Below are 24,062 nucleotides of genomic sequence, written 5' to 3' on the forward strand. Positions count from 1 at the left end.
TAATGCTGAAAAGTGTATGTGCCCTAACTTCTGGTTCAAAATGGAGTATTGGCCGTGTTATCATCTTAAACAAATGTATGTGAACATTTATTGGGATATCATCGACTGCAGCAATATCAAGTTTTATTCTGAACCAGGCAAATAAAGATTTTTTCCGTAGGTAATTCGGTTCTAAATGAAATGAGTCAATGTGCTACTGTATAGAATGATCCCAATAAAAGACCACAATGCACATGAAAAGTCTTTGTTTTTGCATTTACTGATGATGGTACTAGGAATAAAAAGATATTAAATTTATATACTGTTCTATAATTCTGCTTAAATCCTAAACTGTAGATCATCGAATGAGCCATTTTTGTCTTTTAAAACAGTCGTGATTCTGTTTTATGATTAAAAGGAGGAAGCGTTTGTTTCAATGGCTGGATAATGTAACATGGCATTACTTATTTATGTCTGATTTTCACCAATTTTTGGGACAGTATGGAGATAGGATTCTTGTCATTGATGAAGCAATAAGCTACCAAGATGTGTCATGCTTATGATTTTTTCGACTTGCAAAGCCCTGAAACAGTCCTGTTTCAAAAAACACAATTTTAAGTAAACTCAGACAAAACAGAGGGGAAAAAAACAGACATTTTTTTTACAACTTCTATATTTTGCCCATAACATGTGGTGTGCATTTGTAATAGACCAGGGGCATATACCTCAAATGTTTACATGGGTCAGAATTGACCTTGACTTGACCTATAAAAGAACTATAAATACACATGATAAAGTGAGGACATGGGCTGTGTGTCACACAAAATGTATCAGAAAGCCACAGGATGCACATCTGGTGGAAGACAGTCCTGCTTCAAGTTCATGTGGAACTATCCTTGTAGCAGTTTATACTTCTATCATTGAGGCAATTAAAATATAAGGTGGTCTGAGTACAACCACTGTTTCATATATTTAATTGGCTGATATTAGCTAGAATGATGTCCAGTCAAGCCCTTCAAATACCATGTGTGTGTGTGTGTGTGTGTGTGTGTGTGCTGACTATGCTAATTTGCACAGGTAAAGTGGAAAATGTGGAACAACCCAGTTTCTTTAAAGTTAGGTAAATTAAAAAGATGCATGTCAAAGAACAAAACTTATTACATATTGTTCCTTTCAACGAGAATGTTTAAGTCATTTTTATTAAAGCTTGCTGGGATGTTCCTCAACAGTGGCAACATTTCTCTGAAATCGGATTTTGCTTCATATATAAAATACAAAACATGATTATTTCAGTAGTCAGGGTTGTGCCCAACAGCGATTTGTTTTTCAAGTCAAAATGTTCAACCACAGCTGTGATTCTGGGAATGATGAGCCATCTGTGTGGCAATCAAAGCCCAACATAGTAAAATTTCAGAACTCCTACCTGATGTATTTTTACTTTGTAAAGTATACATGTAGTAGCAAAGGGGATTATTTCATTCTTGCACATACTGCAAACACATGTATCTGTAATGTTGTGTACAATTTACAAGTAAATTATACATGTATATGTACTACACTGTATATAACAAATATAGTGTATATTTTATTTATAAGTACATTGTACAAAATGATACCAACCCTGTGCTGCAAAGGCCTTATCAATATTAGTCTTTCTGAAGTTTATGACATCTGTTGACAAAGTAAAACAATCCCTATGTAACATCAAGACTACCCAGAATGCACTGGACATGTTGAATGGAACATTCCGGTTAGTTCAGTTTATTATTTGTTTTCTTAATCTTGTTAAACTAAAAACTATTAATCAACCTGCTGCTCAGGTTATTTTAGCCATTAAACAGATTGCTTGAAAAATAATAAGCACAGGATAAAGACATTGCATGAATTCCGTTAAAGGACAAAGAAATTTATTAACGCTCTATTACTTGCAAGGCCTCAATATATCTTTCAAAGAAAAATTAGGTCCTCTACATCCCCACCCACATGAAACGCATGGTCCCTACTATGATTTATATTTTTCTTTTTCTATAGAGACAAGTATGTCTAATGATCAAAGTGTTTGGGATAAAGTTCTGACAATGCCAGCATCATGGTCATCAAGAACAACTCCGCTCTGACCAGGACTCGCTAAGAGAATCCAGCAGGAAAGTTTGAACAGTACCATCAAGTCTCTAATTAGTGCAAAGGTGAACACAAATGACACCTGTATTACCTTTAAACTCCCTACTGATCAAGTAAGAGCAGCAAAGATTACATCTAACTGAGACTATTTCACAGTTCAATGGTGTTAAAGAGAGAACACTGTGTATTTCTTATTTAATGTCTATGTCAGGATTATGTATGTGGTAATGATATCTAAGTCAACCAACTGTTTATTCTGTAGTATACTAAATGCTTCAAGGAAAACAGATGTTATGTTTTTTCAAGCAATTTTCTATTGGCTCATTTTAAAAGAGCTTTTTATCAATTGGACGGCATCATACAGGTGCTTTTCTTGATTTGTGTTTCTGCACTCTAAAAGGTCTAATGGTTTTACCAGCATATATCTAACATATGTTTTCTAAAAGTGTGTTCTTCTAGATCGGCTGATTCTTGAGAAGAGTCAAATCTTTACATAAGAAAGTTGACTGCATCAAAGAAAAGAAACCAACATTGAAGAATGGTACCCATATATGTACTGATCTGTACCCATGTACTGTATCCATACATGTACTGATCTGTACCCATGTACTGTACCCATACATGTACTGATCTGTATCCATGTACTGTACCCATACATGTACTGATCTGTACCCATGTACTGTACCCATACATGTACTGATCTGTACCCATGTACTGTACCCATACATGTACTGATCTGTACCCATGTACTGTACCCATACATGTACTGATCTGTACCCATGTACTGTACCCATACATGTACTGATCTGTACCCATGTACTGTACCCATACATGTACTGAAATAAGATCTGTAGCACATAATTTATTAATACAAACAGACACATGGATTGTTCAAAGTCAATAAGACATCCATTTCTCACATCTGATAGATATTAAATGAGAGTCCCTGTAAGGGATTGACACTCTATTGTCCAAAAACTAAATTCCAGGAATTCAAGATAAGACCATTTCTTCTTGTTAACTGCTGCATAGGGGTGAAATGATTCATCAATATATATTGATGCATTGGTACTTTTGACATGCCAATACACGAGGCAGAGAATCTATACAAAACGATACTTACCCTGTATAAGTTACTTTTAATATTCTGCAGTCATAAATAATTACATGTTGTTTACCTTTTTATTCAGGCACTCATTTCTGACAGTAAAAAATGTGACGTGATTCAAAATGCTACTCCCACCCACCTGCCAATTCCATGCTAATTGTCTTATTTCAACTGCATAAAGAAGACATACCCAATGTATGAGGTACTTCACTATCATTTAATAACCACTTTTAAATAAAGAAAATCTGCTGGACTTGATGACTAGACTACCAATATGTCATGCAGTGTTAAACTGAATTGTGATTGGTGGTACAAAATAACCACCAATCAGAACATTAATGTACCTTATTCCCTGCATGACACACAAGAAGTAATGGCATAGCAAAAATGGTTATCAAATGATCTGTTAAGTACTTAAATCAATGGAGCAAATTTGGAATGTCTGTATACCTGAGATGTTTAATCAGTGACTGAATTTCACGATAGCACTGTGGTCCAGAAAATCAGGAAAGATTACTGAGTTTCATAAAAGAGCAGCTAGAGTTATTCTTGATGCAGATTTAGATTCACCATCAACAAAAAACTGTAAAACCCTAAACAAGCTTCCATTTCAGCTGAGAATTCAGTTTCATAAGGGTTTACTACTCTAAAAATCCTTACATGGATTGACTCCTGATTATCTTAAATGTAACTTTAAATTTCTTAAAACTTACATAATGTATGAACTAAGATCCATCTAAAAATGCAAGTATATTTACCTAATTTATAAGAAGAGTTTTGCTTTATCTGGAGCCTCACTATGGAATTTCATACCACATTATAAAAAGTCAGCTGACTCATGCCAAGCTTTCAACAAGCTTCTTAGTCAACAACTACATAAACATTCATTTGTATGATTCTGTTTAATTTAGTACTACAACTTTTTTACAACATTGTGTTCATTTACTCACCTATAATCTTTTACACATGTTAACTACTACTATCTGTATGAGACACCATTAGAAATTTTTTGGTGAAAATGCCATGGTAATATCCATTCAGGAGAATTAGTGACAAAATTTTCAATATGTTCAATGTGGCAGTCATACTGGATGTCTGTGGGACACCATTTTCATTTATGAGCAACTAGATATAATAAGAAGTTTTGGGTGAAAACCTTATGTCAATAAGATCCTCTGAATTCTGCAGTAGCAAAAACAAGATTTTCAAGATGGCAGTCATGGTGACTATATTTAATGTCAGAACAGATATAGTTTCATTAAGGATCAAATAGACGCATAGGAATTCCTCTGGTGAAATCCCATGTCAATATACTTTCAATTTAGGGGGAGTAGTAATAAGAAGAATTTCAAGACAGCTTCCATGGTGACCATATATGATTTCAGACTGGCACCATTTGCATTAAGAACCAACTAGATATCTTTACTAGCCTTCAGGTGAAAACTCCATGTCAATATGGCTTTCTATTTAGGAGAATTAGCAATAACATGATTTTCCAGATGGCTGCCATTGTGGCCATACTGGAGATCAGATTGGCACCATTTTCATTGAGTACCAACTACACATCAAAAGAAGACTTCTGGTGAAAATCCAATGCTGGTGTGACTTTCCATTTAGGAGGAGCAGTGAGGATACCAAATCAGAAAAATTTATAATTAAGAACAACTAGACACCACAATAATCGTTCATGTCATATTTAACCAAACACTTGCTGTTACACCCTAATCAATCAGGCTTTAGAAAGAAACATTCATGTGAGACTGCCTTGATCTCCCTAACTGATAAATTGCTTCAAGCACTTGATCAAGGGAAAATAAAGACACTGAAAATTTACCAATGTGATGAAAGCTGTCTGAACCTGGAACAATTAGATATGGAGTACCACAAGGCTCAATTCTAGGTCCATTACTATTTATTTTATTTATTAATGACCTACCACTTTTACTAAGGGACTCAATATCAACTACAGATCTCTATGCAGATGACACAGCATTGTCAGACATCCAAAACACAAAGCATGAACTGGAAATTTCTTTACAGCATGCCCTAAACAAACCAGACAACTGGTGTACATGCAATGACATGGTGGTAAATACTGATAAAACTAAAATATTACATGTACTTACATCAACACGGCAAAAAAGAACAAATGTTGATAGTGATGAACTATGTCTGACATGGAAGGATAAAAATTTGCAAATGGTCTGTCATGATAGACTACTTGGTGTTTTAGTAGATAGTAACCTATCAAGGACTGAACGTAACAAACATATCAGTCAAGAAGTTAATTCAAGTTTATGGCTTCTCAGTAAGATAAGACATTTTCTCCCTGAAAGGCACAGAAAACTATTTTATAACAGTTAGATACCACCCTATTTAGACTACTGTAATATAGTATGGGGTAATTCAAATGATAAAAACATAGCAAAGCTGTCACATCGTCAAAAAGAGCTGTAGTGCTAATATCAATCCAGAAAGAAAGCAACAAAAATTTAGCTGGTAAGTTAAAAATATTACCTATTAAAGACTGAATCTGGTTGAAAAAAGCCAAATTAATGTACAGGATATCCAGTAATAGTGCTCCTGAATATTTACAATCACTGTTACATTATAGGTTACTTGGTAATACTCCAAACCTGCGATCAATGTCTACCAAACAGTATAAAATTCCCAAACCAAATAAGGAATTATTGAAAAAAGTTTCCAATACTCTGGAACTTTGCTCTGGAATAGTATTCCAGTTGAGATTAGGAATGCCCACTTATTTCCTTCTTTCAAACCCAATATATCCAGTGGCTTCAGAGATGTAGTAAATAAATTTCCTTTGTATAAGGGCCTCAATGTAGATTAGTTTTTCAGCTAATTATGTTACCCTCTTTAAATAAAGTCATTATTATTATTATTATTATTATCATCATCATTATTATAGGTCATTCAGTGAAAACCCCCAACTGATGACTTTCAGATTAGCAATAACCAGATTTTCAAGATGACTGCTGTAATAATCATACTGGATGTTCATGTAGAACCATTTTCATTCAGTACCAACTAGACATCGTAAGAAGTCTTCTGGTGAAACTCTATGTCCATATGACTTTCAGTTTTGGAGGAATAATGATAAGAGTTTCAATATGGCTGTCATGGTGGCCACATGGTGGCCACACTTGCCATCTGATCAGTCCCATTTTCATTTAGGACCACCTAGCCATCACATGAAGTCTTTAAGCAAAAAACACCATGTTGATTTGACCATCCATGCAGAAGGCTGCTGTAATGGCCACACATGTCTGAGTGAAACCAGTTTCGTTTAGGGTCAACTAGACCATGGGACGTAAATGTGTGCAAAGTTTCATGGTAATTCCCCATGTAGGTTAGGAGAAGTAGCAACAACAAATTTGTCCTAATGAACTGATGTTTGCTGGATGGCAGATGAGTGACAACACACAACAGCCCATTCCATAAGCTCTTCTGGTCTATGACCAGTAGAGCTAAAAACAGAACACTTTTATGTAATTATAAAGCTACTTACATCTAAATTATTAAAGCTGTGTTCACTTGATGTCTCAATGCCACTGGAAGACATCCTGTCTTGTGTATGAACATTAGCACCTCCTTGAAACTCACCATCACTGTTCACAGGAGTCATATTTTCCATACTGGAAGATTTGGTATCACTTATAGATCCCGAGGAACATGGAGAAACGGCATTTAAGCCTTGAGATGAATGCGTTGATGATGAATGTATGCTAGAAGTTGAAAATCGTACATCCTGCCAGGGATCAGACAAGCGTGGAGATTTAATGAATTCTTCTTTATTGTTTTCTGTGGCTTGTTCCAGAATCATTAATTTCTGATGTGTAGAGGACTCTGTGGAGGAACTGGACAGTCTAGACAGTGTGAATAAATGCTGATCATCAGAGAGGTAACTCTTGGCAGAATATGCATTGTCCATGGCAGTGACCTCCCCTGAATCATTTTTCTCTTTAATTCTTAATTCATGTGAAGGATCTGACATGCTACGATTTCCTGAATATTTTGTAGAATGTGCACTTATTTCATTTGTAGATTTCAATGAAGACTGTAGACTCTGCTGAGTTTTCCATGAATCTGTGGCTAGTACTGGCACATTGAGTCTCAGAGGTTCTATCTTAAATGATTTACCAATAAAACTCTCAGACAGAGTTTTGTCAAATGGACTTTTTGAACTAGACTGTGTTACAATATTTAAGGTCTCAGACTGATGATTATCAGAACATTTTGAACTAGACAGTGTGACAGTCCTTGTTTGTGATACAGTACCTATGTTCTCATACAAGGTATTTTCAGATGGGCTTGTTGGACTGGACATTGTCAAATTCACTGTTGTGTCTTGGGAAACTACTGTTGATTCTTTGGTAGGTGGAGAGGTATTTGTGAATTCCTGAATTTTAAGGCTATTTCCAAACTGCATTTGATTTGGAGTTTTAGAATTTGGAACAGGACTTCTGGGAGAAGTTCTTGGACTTTGTGGCCTCTCTCCAGTTTTTACTTTCTCTAAACTTGTATTGGATGGAGGTCTTCTTTTTATTGTCCCAGTGTCCTCTGAACTTCCACATAATGATTCCTCCTCTGAATTTGATGAATTGGAGCCACATCGTCTCATCTGAAAACTCATCAATATGTCTTTGTGTGGATTGCTTGGTGAAGAAAGCCTGGTAAGGGAGCCATTTGTCATGATTTTTGTCATAGAACCTCGAGAATCTTTTCTATCCAAAGACCCAGTACTTCCTCTATCTCCATTGAACTCAAGAAGCTTGGGAGGCTGAACTAATCTTTGCTTACCTTCTGTTATTTCCTGACTGATACTTGAATCATTCTGATCTGGACTCTGCAGTGCATGACCTTGACATTGCTGTCCTTGAACTTGAACTTGATGTCCATTACTTGGACCTTGGTCTCTATGAAGATGCTGATATTGAACTGGCAATGGAGGAATTGGAGGTGATTTTTCTTGAGATACAGTGAATCCTTCAGACATATTGAATCCTTTTGGAGTATTAACTTGAGGAGCTGGTGTCTTTATTTTTTCCTTTTTGCTTGTTATTTCCATTTCAATTTGTCTTTCATATTCTGCACACATGTTAAGTATTTCATCTAATCTTTGCCTCTCCTGCTTTTCTATTTCTTGTTCTTTCTTTCTTTCTGCAACAATTTCCCTGTGCTTCAATGTTAAATCTTTCTGGCTCTCTGTCAGTTCATTAAAATCAAAATCTATCCCTTCAAATGTATTACGATTCCCTACTTCAGTGCTACCATTTTCTACTGCAAATGAAACAGCCTGTCCATTTGGAATACGTTTAGTCTCTGAATTCAGACCTTCATTTGAGTATGTACTATTGATTCCATAAATTTTAACACTCATCTCTCCTGATGTGGTTTGTGAAGTATGACCTTGACCTTGGCCTTGAGTAGGTGCACCACTTGATGAACCAATTTTCACACCTGACTGCCAACTAGTGCTGCATGCAGACTTAACATCTGGTTCAGTAAGTGAATTCTCCGACTCATTACTACCTCTGCTAGATCCAGAACTTGTTTTTGATGATCCAGATTTCCGCCGAATGGAAACGCTTCCAAAATTAGCAACTGAATTATTGTTTGTTTCACTCTCTGGTGATTGTGATGTAGATGTAGGTTGTAATATACTGGCAGATACTCTAGTAGTCGCAGTGTCTTTTGTAAACAGCTTTTCTCCAGCATAACCTTGAAAACCAAAGCTCTCAATTTGACCTCCTGATCCTCGTTTTCCAGACTTTGTATAATCTGGAGAGGACACTGAAATTTTCCCTGGACTTGATTTGTTTACAGGACTTGTTGGTTTGTATGTAGGACTTTTGGGGGAAGTTTTGCCCCTGGAAATCAGTTCAAATTTACACACTTTGTTAAGGAACTCATCTTGTTCATACACATCTCGATGATTCTGAGGTGTAACTTGGAGAGATTTTGGACTCTGTAGAGAATCTGATGACTCAGCAGATTTTCTACGTGGGCTGCTACTCTCTGCTTCTGATATCATCTTTAAATAGTCTGGGTTGTTCTCCAAATCTAAAAAGTAAATAAAAATATGATTAAGACACTGATAAGGTAAAATAAAATAACAACATAAATTAAATGTGAACCACTGTCAAAAAAAGAAAAAGAAATATCAAATTGGTGTTAAATTTTTCTATGTGTACAAGGACAAACTATACCTACCAAAATGTCTTTATAGAGATAGCATTTATAAGGGCACTTGGTAATTTTGACATAAAAAATACTGACATGTCACAATATTCACTGCTAACTCTTCATACCCCACTGCCAGTACCCGATTTTTGCATGATGTGGTGTTACCCTAGTTTCTGGCTCTGTGGTATCAACACACTTCAAGATAGACCATACTGGGTGATATTACAGAAAAGAGGTAAAATATAGTTTAACAGTAATACCAAGTATTGTATATTTTATACTCATATTGAAAAATACAGCCAAAACAATGTATGTTTTGAGACCAGATTATTGTTAGGCAAAAATTGCCAATTCCAAAACCCAAATTTATTTCCAGATGTTTTACTTCATGTCAGACAGACTTGTCCAAACAGCATACTGAGAAACCTTTGCAAATAGTTTGGTAAGTTTCTTAACTGGAGAAAAACTGTGGCTGTGGCAATAAAAAAAAAATAACTTCCTTATGTACTAAGCATCTCACTATAAAAGTCTTTCTGAATCAGATATGTTTCGACTAAATTTAAAGCAACAAAAAAAACCTGTCTCCCAGCCCTAATTCAGGCAAAAAATGAAAATTACCTTTCATGTACAATGTCTCAAGTTAACACATCCTTTAGTATATTATTCGGGGCCTTTGTATGAATTCAGTTTGTTTTGAGTTACCTATCACAGGCATCTTCAAATTTACAATTATAATATGGTCTTTAATTCATGATATTTCAAACCTATAAAGATTACTAATGCTGTAGTTGTCAATATATAGCAAAGTTTTCATGGAAACAAAAGCAGCCACTACAACTGCTATCTTATACAAGGCATCTGCAATTTTGAAAGATAAGACCATAATGAAAATTACTGAACTTACCAACTTGTCATTTAATTTTAATATAAAATTTTTGTTTTTCAATCAAAGTTACAGCCTGTTGCCATGACATTGTTTAATCTTAACAAGTCTAACAGTACACAAGTGATTTTTTTTCCCTTTGTGTTGCTGGCAACTTGAAAACATGTTTAAATTACTTTCCTCCAGAAGAAAACAATGAACCATTACTCCTCCAGGCCAAACCTTAGTATGTTTCATCAGTAAGGTAAAAATGTAAACACAACCTCTATGATGTACATGTAACATAGTGGTGTGACTGGAAGGGTGGTACCTAATTTGTTTAACTGGAAGGGTGTATTGGCAATGAAGCATACAATGCACGTTCTTGATATTCAGTGCTGAAGATTCAAGTTCGATGATGTGCTAAATTATATTTTTGGACAGAATATAATAAATTCACCTTTATCTTTTTCAATTCATCCAACAACAAAGGAGCTTGTTTTGGTGAATAAATTCAAACTATTCATTCAGTATCACAGATTTGATCCACTATTACCTAAAAAATGTATATTAAAATATAGTACCCAAACAATAAAAAAAGAGATGTCTTGTTTAAAAGCAAGTGTCATACAACACTTTGATGAACTCAAAGAACTTAATTATGATGTACCACCCAAGAAAATATTTTTTCTATTTAGGAGAACGCAGTTTATATGACAAAATTTGATGATATATTTTAATTATTGAATATTTTCCCTTTGCATATTATTTTTACAGAATTTTAATATCCTCAGCTTTCATATTTTAGTACATCATGTTGAGTCAAACTGCAAACAACAAAGGTCCAGATCTCCCATAGCATAATGCACCTACAGATCAGGGTATATGTTGTTTGTTCAACTGGTTACTCCAAACAAACTGGGTCTGTGCAGTTTGCAGTTGGACTTGTCTTATAAGTGAGTATATACAGTATTTGGATGGCTTCATTCCTAAAGTTGGTTATAAATACTTTGAACAAAAATATTTTTATAACTTCATTTAAAACCATTATTATGCTGACATGTCATACATAGATACATGGATACATACATACATACATACATACATACATACATACATACATACATACATACATACATGTTCAAATTATTAAAACTAGGACAGACCTGTCTTAAGGAAAACTCTGCCTACACTGACCTTTACAAAGACAATCCCAAATATCCTGGTGTGGGAGTGCATTCATATCTACCTCAGATTTTTAGCCACAAACAGATACCTTGACCTAGATAGGCTCTGGGGGGGGGGGGGTACAAGCAGGAGAGATTATTCACAATGCAAAATGTACACAGTAGCGACCTATTGTGACATAATATATTGACAGCTGCACAACTGTAGGTCAGCACCTTGTAGTAACCAGACAAAGAGGGTCCCAATTTGCACACAATGCCCAGAACACAATTGGGGGAAATACTATAGATATAAATTAAGATATAAAATTTACCATATATCTTGCAATGGGTCACCTTTCAAAGTCAGAAAGATTAGATCTTTAATGATAACTTTTTCACAAGAATCATCCGTCCAGTAGGTATAAATATATGATTTGCTCACATCTTATCCTCATTTATTTTGTTGTTAAATTCTCAATATCAGTGATTTAAAAAATATTACATATCAATACAGGAAAAGTGCGGAAATAAGTACAGAAATGACTACTTTTCATGAAACTTAATTCTCAAAAATGAAAAAGTAAAGGTCATTGCACTTATCATTATAGAGTTAATTTGACTGAATGAATCTTCTCATTAAAGTGAACAAATGTTGACCCCATATTGGCTAATACCATGAATTACATAAGGGAAAAATATTGAACAATGACGTTTCACTAGCATGATGTTTCTGTATATAAAATCCTGAATATGTTCAGTAATAAAAAACATACAATTCTATGATTATAGAGTAACTCCTAAAAGAAAGAAATTATACACAACCATTAAAATAGACCAAAGAAGAAAGTTTTAAGCAAGGTTACACAATACTATTTCTGATAAAATTCAAAACTTCAACTGAGGGGTGGGGGAGGGCAAAGGAAAAGGTTAGAATAAGATCTTTACAGTAAATTATTAAACAAGTTTCTTTTCAATTAATTCATTATATATATATATATATATATATATATATATATATATATATATATATATATATATATATATATAAACACACAGTAAATTCTACTTTGGAAACTTATGGCTGTTTCCAGAAATTTGCAGGGACCCCAGATGACTGAGTGGTCTAAGGTGGTCACATCTACAGATACACTTTTTACCTCCGTTGATCCGAGTTCAAGTCTCAACTTGACCAATGTGGGTATGTGAAAAAGGTTGCCAGGGGCATCCTGCGATCAGTGATTCTTACCAGGGCCTTCCTGCGCTTTCTCCACCAAATATACTGGTCATTATGTATCCTATCATGTAGTGACAAATGGCATTAAATTCGTATAACTGTCATTTTCATCACATGCTCACAATTCCAATGAAAATTCCAAAAAAGTCGTTACAAAATCTGCATATGTAATCAATATATAAGAAGCAGCACTGGGGCATCATGCCAGAGATATGTGGCATTAAGTCCCACCCAGTCACATTATCCTGACACCAGGCTGACCAGTCCTAACCCTCAGGTCTTAATGCTGAGCACCAAGTGAGGGAGCTGCTAGTATCATTTTTATATGTCGTTGGTATGATTCGGCTGGTGTTTGAAGCTGTGACCTTATCTGCAGCGGACACTCAAACCACTTAGGCCACTGGAGTGATCTGGAACTTTGTTTTCTTACATTTTTACTTATGTAAAATGGCTAAAACCCATGGAGTATAGAGGCACTGGCATAAAATGGATCTGAGATAATAAGCAAACAACATAATCAGATGTTTTTGATCAACTGTTTTGTTTTCACTTTACTGCCATTTAGAAACCAGAATTCAGAATTCTAGGCTTGTGTTAAATGAAAAACTGTTAAAATTACTAAGTCTTGTACAGTGAATACTTTCAATGACAATGGTCATCTTTACCATAAATGGATACATAACTGGGTACACACATACAAACACCTCAGGACTTAAGTTGATTTATTTGGCTATCTCCAGATATATAACAGGGTATGTACATACAAACACCTCTGGACTGGATTGATTGACAGGGCTATCTCTGCTTACCATCTATACTACTCGCTTATAAGTCAACTCCAACTGCCAACTTCATATACCCAGATCTGCCATTGCATATTGCACTGGCAGATATGGGTCTATGCAGTCTATTAGGCATAATTAAAACAGAGACCCTGATCTGCCATTTGTTATAGGTTGACAGATCTGGGATAATGTTGTTTGATGTCACTTATAACCCAGCATATAAGGTATGTCATACATATCCCAAGGATCAATTTTCAACAATACTTGTCTACACCATGACAAGAGTATAATTCTTTCATTCTATTGTAATCTATATACTCTGTAAAGGTATGAGGTAATATTATGTATTAGTGATGTTTTCACATAACTCATGATCCCCAAAAGATGAACTTAGACAAAGAAATATCCCACAGAAAATAAACATGACAAAAAAGTGTACTTTAAAATACTTCGTGCAAATGACCACAAGGAAAATTAGGTTTTCACTCTGTTATAAATTATACCTTGACAATAATTATACTGTCTTACCAGTTCTCAAAATACAGTGGTAATCATCTGATACTTTGCAAACAATATGTCAACAACAATGTTTGTCAACTTCCTTTCAGGATCACTGCTTTGGTGTTTTAAAGATAAATCCATGTAAGTCAGTTATTTCAGTGCTGGGGCAACTGAAGTAAAGTGCCTGACCAAAGAACACCACCCTGGTGGCTGACCCATTCTGATTCAGTGGTAGGATAAGACATCCTTTCAGTTGCAAGTCTGACCTGTTAAACACTAAGCCACTGCAATTTCTACTTTTCTTAAGATCAAGTGGGTGAGAGGGTGTAACAATGTCAACACTTGTCATATGTCAGTGTGAGAAAAGAAAGTTCATCAAATTTTGTATCATATGAACAAGTCTCACTCCTTGAAGGCAATTTTTCAGATAGTAATAAATATACTAGCAATTATTTTTATAACAATTTGCTTGTTTGAGTAGATATAATGTAACAGGAAACATTTCAATCTCAACTACGCAAATTCAATACCATCTGCAACATGTTAACACAGTGAAAATGACTCTAAAGAAAATGTTTTCACTTCAAATCAATACACAAGACTGACCTCAGAAAATTATCAGATCTCACATCGATCAGAATCACTGTCTGGCACTCTGAAAATACCCAAGCTAGGAATGTCCCAAAACCATGGACCAAACAATGCACAACACATCTTAAACTGCAAGTACATATCTAAAATTAACAGCACATCAGTACAATAATTAAAAGTCCAACGTTAAAAATACAAATTTAAAGAAATATGTTAAGAACATGTTTTGAAAGATAAACCTTTCCAGATTATTGACAACAAAAAGTAAAAAAGATAAAAGGTAAAGATGTGAAAACTCTGTAAAAGATATTACAAACAAGGATATAGGTACAAAATAAAAGGCATTAAATATATGGTCATAATTATAATACTAGTATTCCCTCAATAGCCCAATACTTTTTTCTGACTGTACCATGTATACTCCCTGATAAATCAAGTCAAACTACAAACAACAAAGATCCTGATCTGCCATAACATAATGGACCTAAATATCAGGGTCTTTGTTGTTTGTTCTACTGATTACTCCTAACAAGCTGCACAGACCTAGATCAGCTGGTGCATTATGCAATGGCAGATCTGGGTCTGTGCAGTTTGCAGTTGGACTTGTCTTATAAGCAAGTATATACTGTGCATCAACATAAAGTTCCATAACTGAGCAAATGTGTACACTGTGTAAAAATTAGTGACCACTCCCACCAGTCCACCACTTCTGAGTCAAACAATTATCAAATTATACATGTTCACTTATTTAACTTATATGTTTTACCAGATTTGACAAAAAAATATAATCTTTCTACATTCAGTACCTGTGCCTGTAATAATAACCTGTAGCTTTCTTGTTGGGCAATTGCAACGTTCCATAGGTTTCAACTTTTTGAATGTTTACAGTAAGTAAATATATCTCATGCAGGAACATTGAGATCTGTATTTTCACAGGTGAATCTCCAGGCTAAACATACCATCTGAACAGCAAAAGCTACAATTCACCCATATCACCACAAAGGCAACTCTATCCCACTTCTGACACCAACCTGTCTAAAACTCAACATCCCAAACCATACAATGCAGTACCCTGAATAACAAATATTGTACCTTTACGCTAATGAGCTGCATACCAAACAGCCTACTGTTGAAAAACAGTCAGTGGCTTGTTTCCTTGTAATGTACAAGAAATCTTTGTGCACCACAATGTACCCTTTTCATGATTTAAGTTATATGTACACACCTAACCATCCCAATTCAACTGGAAGTAAAATAATCTAGAATTTATGATTGCTTGCCAGTTCATTTGTATGACAACTACTAAAGTCTACATAGACCCCAATATTTATGACAGAAAAGGTTAAATGAACAAAGTTCATGAGAGTTTTATAAAAATGTTTCTACATGTTTGCAGTAGTAGACAAGACAAGTTAGTAAATTTTTAAGTTTATTTAATCCCAGGTTACTTTGTACAAACATTAATATGCCAGGCTTAATGTCAAAATGGAAATCTGCTGAGGCATGAGATGACATTTTCACTAGGTACAAAATTAAATGTTCAGAGAGTATGAGGACAACATACTTAACCTGGATTCAAATCGGAAACATTTTGAGATGGAAGACAATAATGTGATTTTTATCAAAGTGTTGGTGTTTTCAAATACTGGCTGCACAAAAACCACAGGGCTTCAAATAATGAGTAATTCAATTAATTTCTGAATAAAAATGACTTTTATACTCTTCAATTACAAATATTTAAAGGTAGACCAAACATCTAATTTTCCCTTTCAAAAAAGACATTTGGGTCATGGGATCTCAAACATTCATTTTTCTCATGCAATTTGTGAGATATATTCTGATTCTATTGGAAGACATATACTTCCTTGAGTGTTGACGTTGTCTCTGGAAATAACAATCTGCATTTATTAAGAAAATCCATGCATCCATCTTTGCCAAAACTTGACATTCATGCCATAATTTTTATAGAACATCCAGTAATTGACTGTCATTTATACACAGTATATGAAATGATACCCTTTTTTTACTTGATTCTGACCTATGTGAAAGTACCATGGTGCTATATTTCATGAAGTACAGCTTATTTACTGCAAAAAATGCTGAAATCTTACTTTATTACAAGTTTAATATTGCAACCTGCAAAATGTTTGGTTTAGTATTTTATAGTACAGGAATACAAAAAAAGCATTTACAGCCAAACTAGTACTGGAGTGAAGCACCTTGCCCTAGGACATACCACAGTAGCCAGCCTGGGTTGATCCACAAGTAGGCATCAAAATGCACCTTTTTTGGGCACGAGCAGCATGTCTGATGCAAGTCTTTTAAAATTTACTATTTTGACAGCAGGATTCCATTAGACTATTATTCAAAGATGCATTCTTTGTATTACAGGTAGTGTGTATTCCTGCTTTACTCCAATTTAAACTACCAAATATATGTACTCGCTTATGAGTCAAACTGCACAAATCCAGATCTGCTGTCAAATAATGTGCCAGCGGATCTGGGTCTGTGCAGTTTCTTAAGAGTAACCAGTATGACAGCATAGATCATTATCTGCAGGTCAGGCAGATCAGGATCTATGTTGTTTCAACTTATAAATATGTATGGTATCTGCCTAATTAATACAATAAACCTGAATGACCAAATAAAATCCCTGAAGGACAAAAATCTTCTCTGTAAAAAAGATTTACACCCCTGAAATTCACCCCCTAAGACTATGTTAAAAACCTGCTGAAATGAAAAACCAGCCTTATATTTTAAAGGAAATTTCTTCATCCAAGTGTCAGTTTTTAGGACTGAACCTTTAGAATTCCAGCAGGCATAAGATTCAATTATTATACCAGTTCTGTTGATAAATAATCAATTCTGAAGTGTACTAACAAAATACTTGATGGAATGGATCAATGAATTTGAATTGAACATACCAAGCATACCGACCTATCCCAAAGTTGCACACCAAACTCCTTTTAAATGACACCATAAAAGCATGACTTTGGATAGTATTTGGATTTGAAAATGTTCTGATGATTCTTTTTTAATCTGAATTTTTAGTGTGATTTGACTTATAAGTGAGTATATATTGTACACTACTACCATAAAATGCCAGCAGCAAGCCAAACCAAAACCACATGGATCCGATAATATATGCCTTTCTTTTGAAGTTAACAAATCTTAGTTAAGACACAATGTCTGGAGTAAATAAAATTGCCATAAATCAGTTTCTTCACCAAACGTTCTTTAAGGGTCAATGACAAAACACAAAACTGCTGGATAATGCCAACAGTGGACACAATATCACATAAATAAATATTCAACTGCAATGCATTGTACTGTACCTTTTAAATGGCAGTAGCTGTTTTACATCATGTGTTACACAATTTCCTTTTAGTTGTTATCTAGTTACATCATTTAGAAAATTAAATAGCAGTTTTGACTAGCCTATGGAGAGAAGACTCTACACCTTTTGTTAATGAACAGTTTTGGGGTAGAGGTACCATATGTGCTCACATATATTTCAGGTCCTACTGCAAACAACATAGACCCTGATATGCTGTCATTAATTGCACCAGCAGATCGTGGTCTATTTTGTTTTGTTTTACTATTAACTCCTACAAACTGCAAAGCCATATCTGCAAGTGCATTATGCAATAGTAGATCTGGATGAGTGCAATTTGACTTGAGTAAAAAGCCAATATGTACAGGATTTCAGTGTAATTAATAAATACATAAAAATGTGTCTACCACGGGCATCCAAAAGAATTCAACAATACATACAGTGATCTTAAGATTTAAATTGTAGAAAACAATAAAATTCTCATATAAAAATGTAAAGATAATTAGCCACCAACCCCATAAATTTGTTCCCTTAGCTTGCCTGATATATTTGTACCCACTGATAAATTTTCCCTTCTTTAATTAAAAAAAAAAAAATGAACTCAAGATTTCTATAACTTTAGGAAATTTATGCTGCACATACAAGAAAATGTGCGCTACACGAGTTACTCGTACAAATATGAATTAATTCAAAAACACAAGAAAATGTGCGCTACACGAGTTACTCATACAAATATGAATTAACTCAAAAACACAAGAAAATGTGCGCTACACAAGTTACTTGTACAAATATGAATTAATTCAAAAACACAGGAAAATGTGCGCTACACGAGTTACTCATACAAATATGAATTAATTCAAAAACACAAAAGCTCCTTCTTACCTTCTCTATTTTTTTAGGCATTTATATAAACAAGCGGGGGGGGGGGGCTAAATGTAAGATTTTATTTTCTAAAAATTAATTTCTAACAATTCATGTGTCACCAATGCATGACAGAATGTTCTTCAGTAAGTCATAAATTATGTATAAAATTCAGCATCCCACCCCCATTTAACTTGACATTTTCCAGTCAAAAGAAACCATTGGAAACTTGAATCTAAGACCAGATTAGTTGCTATCTTATGCCCTTAGGCAAAGCACTTTATTTTCACTGTCCATTGTGGCACTTTATTTTCATTGCCCATCAAGGCACATTATTTTCATTGCCCATCAAGGCACTTTACTTTCATTGCCCATCAAGGCACTTTATTTTCATTGCCCATTGAGGCACTTTATTTTCATTGCCCAACAAAAATTAACCAAAGCCACAGGATGGGTAAAGCTCAACCAAACCATAAATGTTTTTTTGTCTCTGATGAACATCAACAAAAAAATTCAAGATCTTTAACAGATCAAAAACTGTTCTGTACCCAAACCAAAACAAGGAACGATTTGAAAATACTTTTCAAGATGTGGCTGTTCTTACTTGGAATTACATTCCTCCTGATACATTATCAGATCCAAACTTCCTTCTGCAAAGAAAGCATTAGATGGATTAAATTGTAAGTAATACGTTCTACTTTTAAGTATAAGGTTAACACTCATCTTGTTATTCACTTCTGCTGCACCATAACATTAGTGTGACTAATTGGTCATGTATTGTGTAGAGGCTTCAATATGTGTTATGTGTATATGTATGTGCAGGTATGAGTATGCATGTGTGAATTTATTATTAGTAGCTTGTATATATGTTGATAACTAACCTATTGCTCAGTGTTAGTCAATATCAAACACATGCCCATAACTGTGGGACACTGACCAATATCTGTGGGGGACAATGACCAATACCCATGGGACACTAGTCAATACCTGTGGGATGCTAACCCTTACTCTCACTAGAAACGGTATCAGGCATTGTATTATCACGGGCACAATGGTAAGGTTTGTATTTTGTGCTTGTTTGTTTTTCTTTTCATATTTTTTAACAAAGCTTTAACAATTGTAGTCATATCACTACAATGTCTGCAAGTGAGGCAGTTTATTTTGATGTCTAGCACTGGGGCATCATGCCTCAGACATGTAGCATCATGTCCCACCCAGTCACATTTGCCTAAAACCAGGCCGACCAGTCCTAACAATAACCTCAAAAATTCAAAAGGATATAACTTTCCCCTTTTTCAACCAATTTTTATTACATTTTCAATATGTACTTGGCATTCATACTAGTTCATACTGGTGCCATTGTCAAATTAAAACCAATCTAATTTTGTATGATATGTTATGCAAATGAGCAGGTGTGGTTATGTGTGCTCATGTAATAGGTTCATAGAGAGGCACTACAATAAATCAGTTCTTTTTTGTCACTAATTGAGTTACCCTCTCAAAATAAAGTCATTAGTACCATTGTTGTTGTAACTGTTGTTATTGTTATTATTTTTACTTTTTATTATTCCATCTGATTGAGATTTGAACAAGATGTGATCCTGATATGACCAACTGGCACCACACAGGATAAATGCCATCAACAATAATTGACAAGACTGTGCCTTTGATAAGAGAACAAGTGCATTTAAAACTGTTAAGTACATTGTAGACTGAGAGATAGTCTGTTACCTTTAGAAGAGAAGAAAGATAAACAATTACATGGGGCATTTGTGATCAGACTGGTTATATATTATCTAATGAAAGACCATATAAAATGCCACATAAAGCTAGTAATAAAGTCCAATCTGAAACTTTATTGATATAATAAATTTGACTTTGTGCAACAGAATTTTTTTTATTGGCATGAATGGTGTGGTAGATATTTTTATCTTTTTTTATCGAAAACTTGACCAATATGGTTTTCAAGCAATAACACTCTACATATGTTTTAACAATTAATTAATCCTAACTTTGAAGTGTGTGAGGTTACAAATTTATTACTGGATATTCATGATTCATAAAGTCCAACTGCAAACAACACAGACCCTGATCTGCAGCTGCATAATGCAAGGGCAGATCAGGGTCTGAGTTGTTTGTTCTACTGATTACTCCTAACAAACTGCATAAACCCAGATGTGCCAGCAGATCTGGTTATGTGCAGTTTGCAGTTGCTCATACCTAAGTGAGCATATACGGTATTTACCGAACATTCCCAATTGCCTCAAAATCTTTACCACGTATACCCTCTTATAAGGTGGGTCTAATTGCAAACTGCCAATACCCAGCATAAAGTGCCAACAGACATGGGTCTATGCAGTTTGTTTCGAGTCATTAGAAAAACAAACATGGACTCTGAATTGCTGGTGTATTAAGTATATCTGGGTCTATGAGGCTTGCAGTTGGACCCGACGATTTGAATATTTATGGTAAGATGAAGTTACAACAATTTGAAAATCTCATTTATGCACTTGTTAGTGTCAACAAAAACGAAAAATACAAGCACTGTGTGTGATTTATGTATTCTAAGTATGTCCTGTCATTAGGCCACATAAAATCATTAACAATGTGCTTAAATGCACACCTTAGAAATGCAAACAGTTCCCATTTGCCTTTGAGGGCACACTTCTAAGGCAATAGATCTTTTGTTTGCATGTATTTAGATTTCACCCATGGCAAACTTTAGTATTTTAAGTGGTAATCTAAGAAATATAGCAAACATTTGTATGTGTAATTTAATGCTAAAGGTGGACAATTAACCTGTCTAAGATGTAACTAATACCAATAATGTAACATGAATATAGGCCACTAATGTACATAACATTGCAATTGCTCTAAACCAAGATCTCAAACTCATTTGTCTCTGATCACGATGTACAATTATGCAAGTGGCGATCCAGCAATGATGATATTAGTTCAAGATGGTTGCTCTTCAACGTAAGTAGGATGGACAAGTGATTATCCACAACGCAAGGATAATGTAGCGCAACTAAAATGCTGCAGGTGACAAATAAGAACAAAATACCTCTGCAAATAAACTGAATATAAAAAACATTCTAGAGCCACATGTATTCTGTTTTATAGCAAGATCACAACTTATCACGGACTACCAATAATGACTGTTTTGGTTACCATGGAGACTTTCCATAATTCACACTGTCATTATGTTTGTTCACACTTGCCCTTGATCATGGAACAATGACCAACAGACACTAGGCAAGACTAACATGCTTGGTGTGAAACTGATAGATAAAAAAGTTACATCTACTGGACCAATAACAGAACTTTTTCCATGAGGAGCCCACAGCAACAACCTAATATACTTGTTAATAGGTAGGGGTGGGGTTATTATCATACCAAAATATCCTTAGTAAATATTGCATATACTGGGTACTCACCCACACGTCAGGTCAAACAACAAACAACAGACCAGAAGTGACATTATGCAGTTGTCAATCTAGGTCTATGTTGTTTATCCTACAGAATAGTCATAACAACTGACACATACCCAGATCTGCTGGTGCATTATGTGATGGCAGATCAGGGTTGATGCAGTCAGCAACTGGATCCAAACTTTAAAGCAAGTATATACTGTGTTTGCTGGAATTTTGAAAACGTGAGATGGGGTGATGTGGCGAGTACATTAGTAAACATGGTCCCTATCATTTGACAAATACAATATATAACACTTCTGGTCTAGCTGGATGGTCATTTAAAAGTAAACATGCAAAACAAACAGGTTTTAAAATGTCTTCAGAGGCAGTGATGTCTGTAAGCTGAACTTTATATTACAAAAGTATTAGCTTGAAGGCCCTTTTCAAAATTATAAACAGTCAGCTATACTTATTCTTGACAGATCAAAGGAATAGCTAATATAAGATGCTAAAATAGTTCCATTGATGCCAGAAATATAATTTATTTACTAAAACAGAAGTCCAAGACTAAAGGGTGAGAAATTGTCTAAAAACTTAATAAAATTTGTTTGTTCAATATGGTGAGTGATACATGGATTAAACTCTGCAGAAATGAAATTTTCTGGATAAAATGGCAAATGAACTACATGTACTTGGTAATGTCTCAATTAGGAGTGGCCAATTCATAATTTCCAAACTAGTGAAAGATTTAAAGAATGAAGACCTAGCATTAATAATGAAACAAGGTCAGAGTGACCTATATTTTTTTAAAGTAATATATTCAAGTTTTTGTTGATAACACAGTGTAGACTAAATCAGACCAGATCCAAAAATGAGTCAGCTTTTAATGTGTACATGCATTTGTGAATAAATCAGCTGGATGTTAATGCAGAGATTAGGTACTCTGACATAGCTTTATCAACATACACAAGCTGACTGTTAATGCAGGGATTAGGTACTCTGACATAGCTTTATCAACATACACAAGCTGGATGTTAATGCAGGGATTAGGTACTCTGGCATAGCTTTATCAACATACACAAGCTGACTGTTAATGCAGGGATTAGGTACTCTGGCATAGCTTTATCAACATACGCAAACTGACTGTTAATGCAGGGATTAGGTACTTTGGCATAGCTTTATCAACATACACAAGCTGACTGTTAATGCAGGGATTAGGTACTCTGGCATAGCTTTATCAACATAAACAAGCTGACTGTTAATGTAGAGAAGGTACTCTGGCATAGCTTTATCAACATACATAAGCTGACTGTTAATGCAGGGATTAGGTACTCTGGCATAGCTTTATCAACATACACAAGCTGGTATTTTAGCAGGCTGTTTTGACAACAGATCATCTACTACATCTGGTTGGTTTACAAAACAAATGTATCACCTGCCAGTTGATTTTTTTATATAGATCAATTAAATTACTAAGAATAGAGTTTCATTCTGTCAACACATGTACCATAATAATATCTGCCACCCATGTGTCTCAAAGTAGCACACTTCAGCCAACCTTTCCCAATTTCTGCCCCTTGATGCAGAACAAGTTAATCACGTTTCTGAAAATATACATACAATTCTGCCAACAATATTGCCAGGTTCTTTAATGTTTAATTCCAAATGTAACACAACTTTTCTCAATAATACAATCTAAAACAAATGGGTCATTATTAAGCACATTTTAAAACTAACACCTACAAGATCTCACAAACTAGATTTTTCTTCAAATAACCTCTGTTAAGCAACCATATGTCATTAGCCACTTTCCTCAGTTTTCCGCAGGTGGATAAATTTAAGACACATATTACTGCTACCGAATGACGGTTAAATGCTTGTAAAAACACTGGAAGGG

At 34.8% G+C, this 24,062-nt stretch overlaps 1 protein-coding gene across 5 annotated transcripts in view; it reads right to left on the reverse strand.

Moving 5' to 3' along the window:
- LOC149794367 (uncharacterized) overlaps positions 1-24,062 on the reverse strand; it is a 396,171-nt gene that overhangs the window by 173,746 nt on the left and 198,363 nt on the right. For all 5 annotated transcript variants that reach the window (XM_089968539.1, XM_089968538.1, XM_089968537.1 and 2 more), the window contains one exon: positions 6,738-9,292. In XM_089968539.1, the coding sequence (XP_089824665.1) occupies positions 6,738-9,292 (2,555 nt within the window). The remainder of the gene's footprint in view (positions 1-6,737; positions 9,293-24,062) is intronic.

The sequence above is a fragment of the Sinohyriopsis cumingii genome, chromosome 8 (genome assembly GCF_028554795.1).
Source record: "Sinohyriopsis cumingii isolate HCF-2022 chromosome 8, ASM2855479v2, whole genome shotgun sequence".
In the NCBI taxonomy this organism is placed as follows: Eukaryota; Metazoa; Mollusca; class Bivalvia; order Unionida; family Unionidae; genus Sinohyriopsis; species Sinohyriopsis cumingii.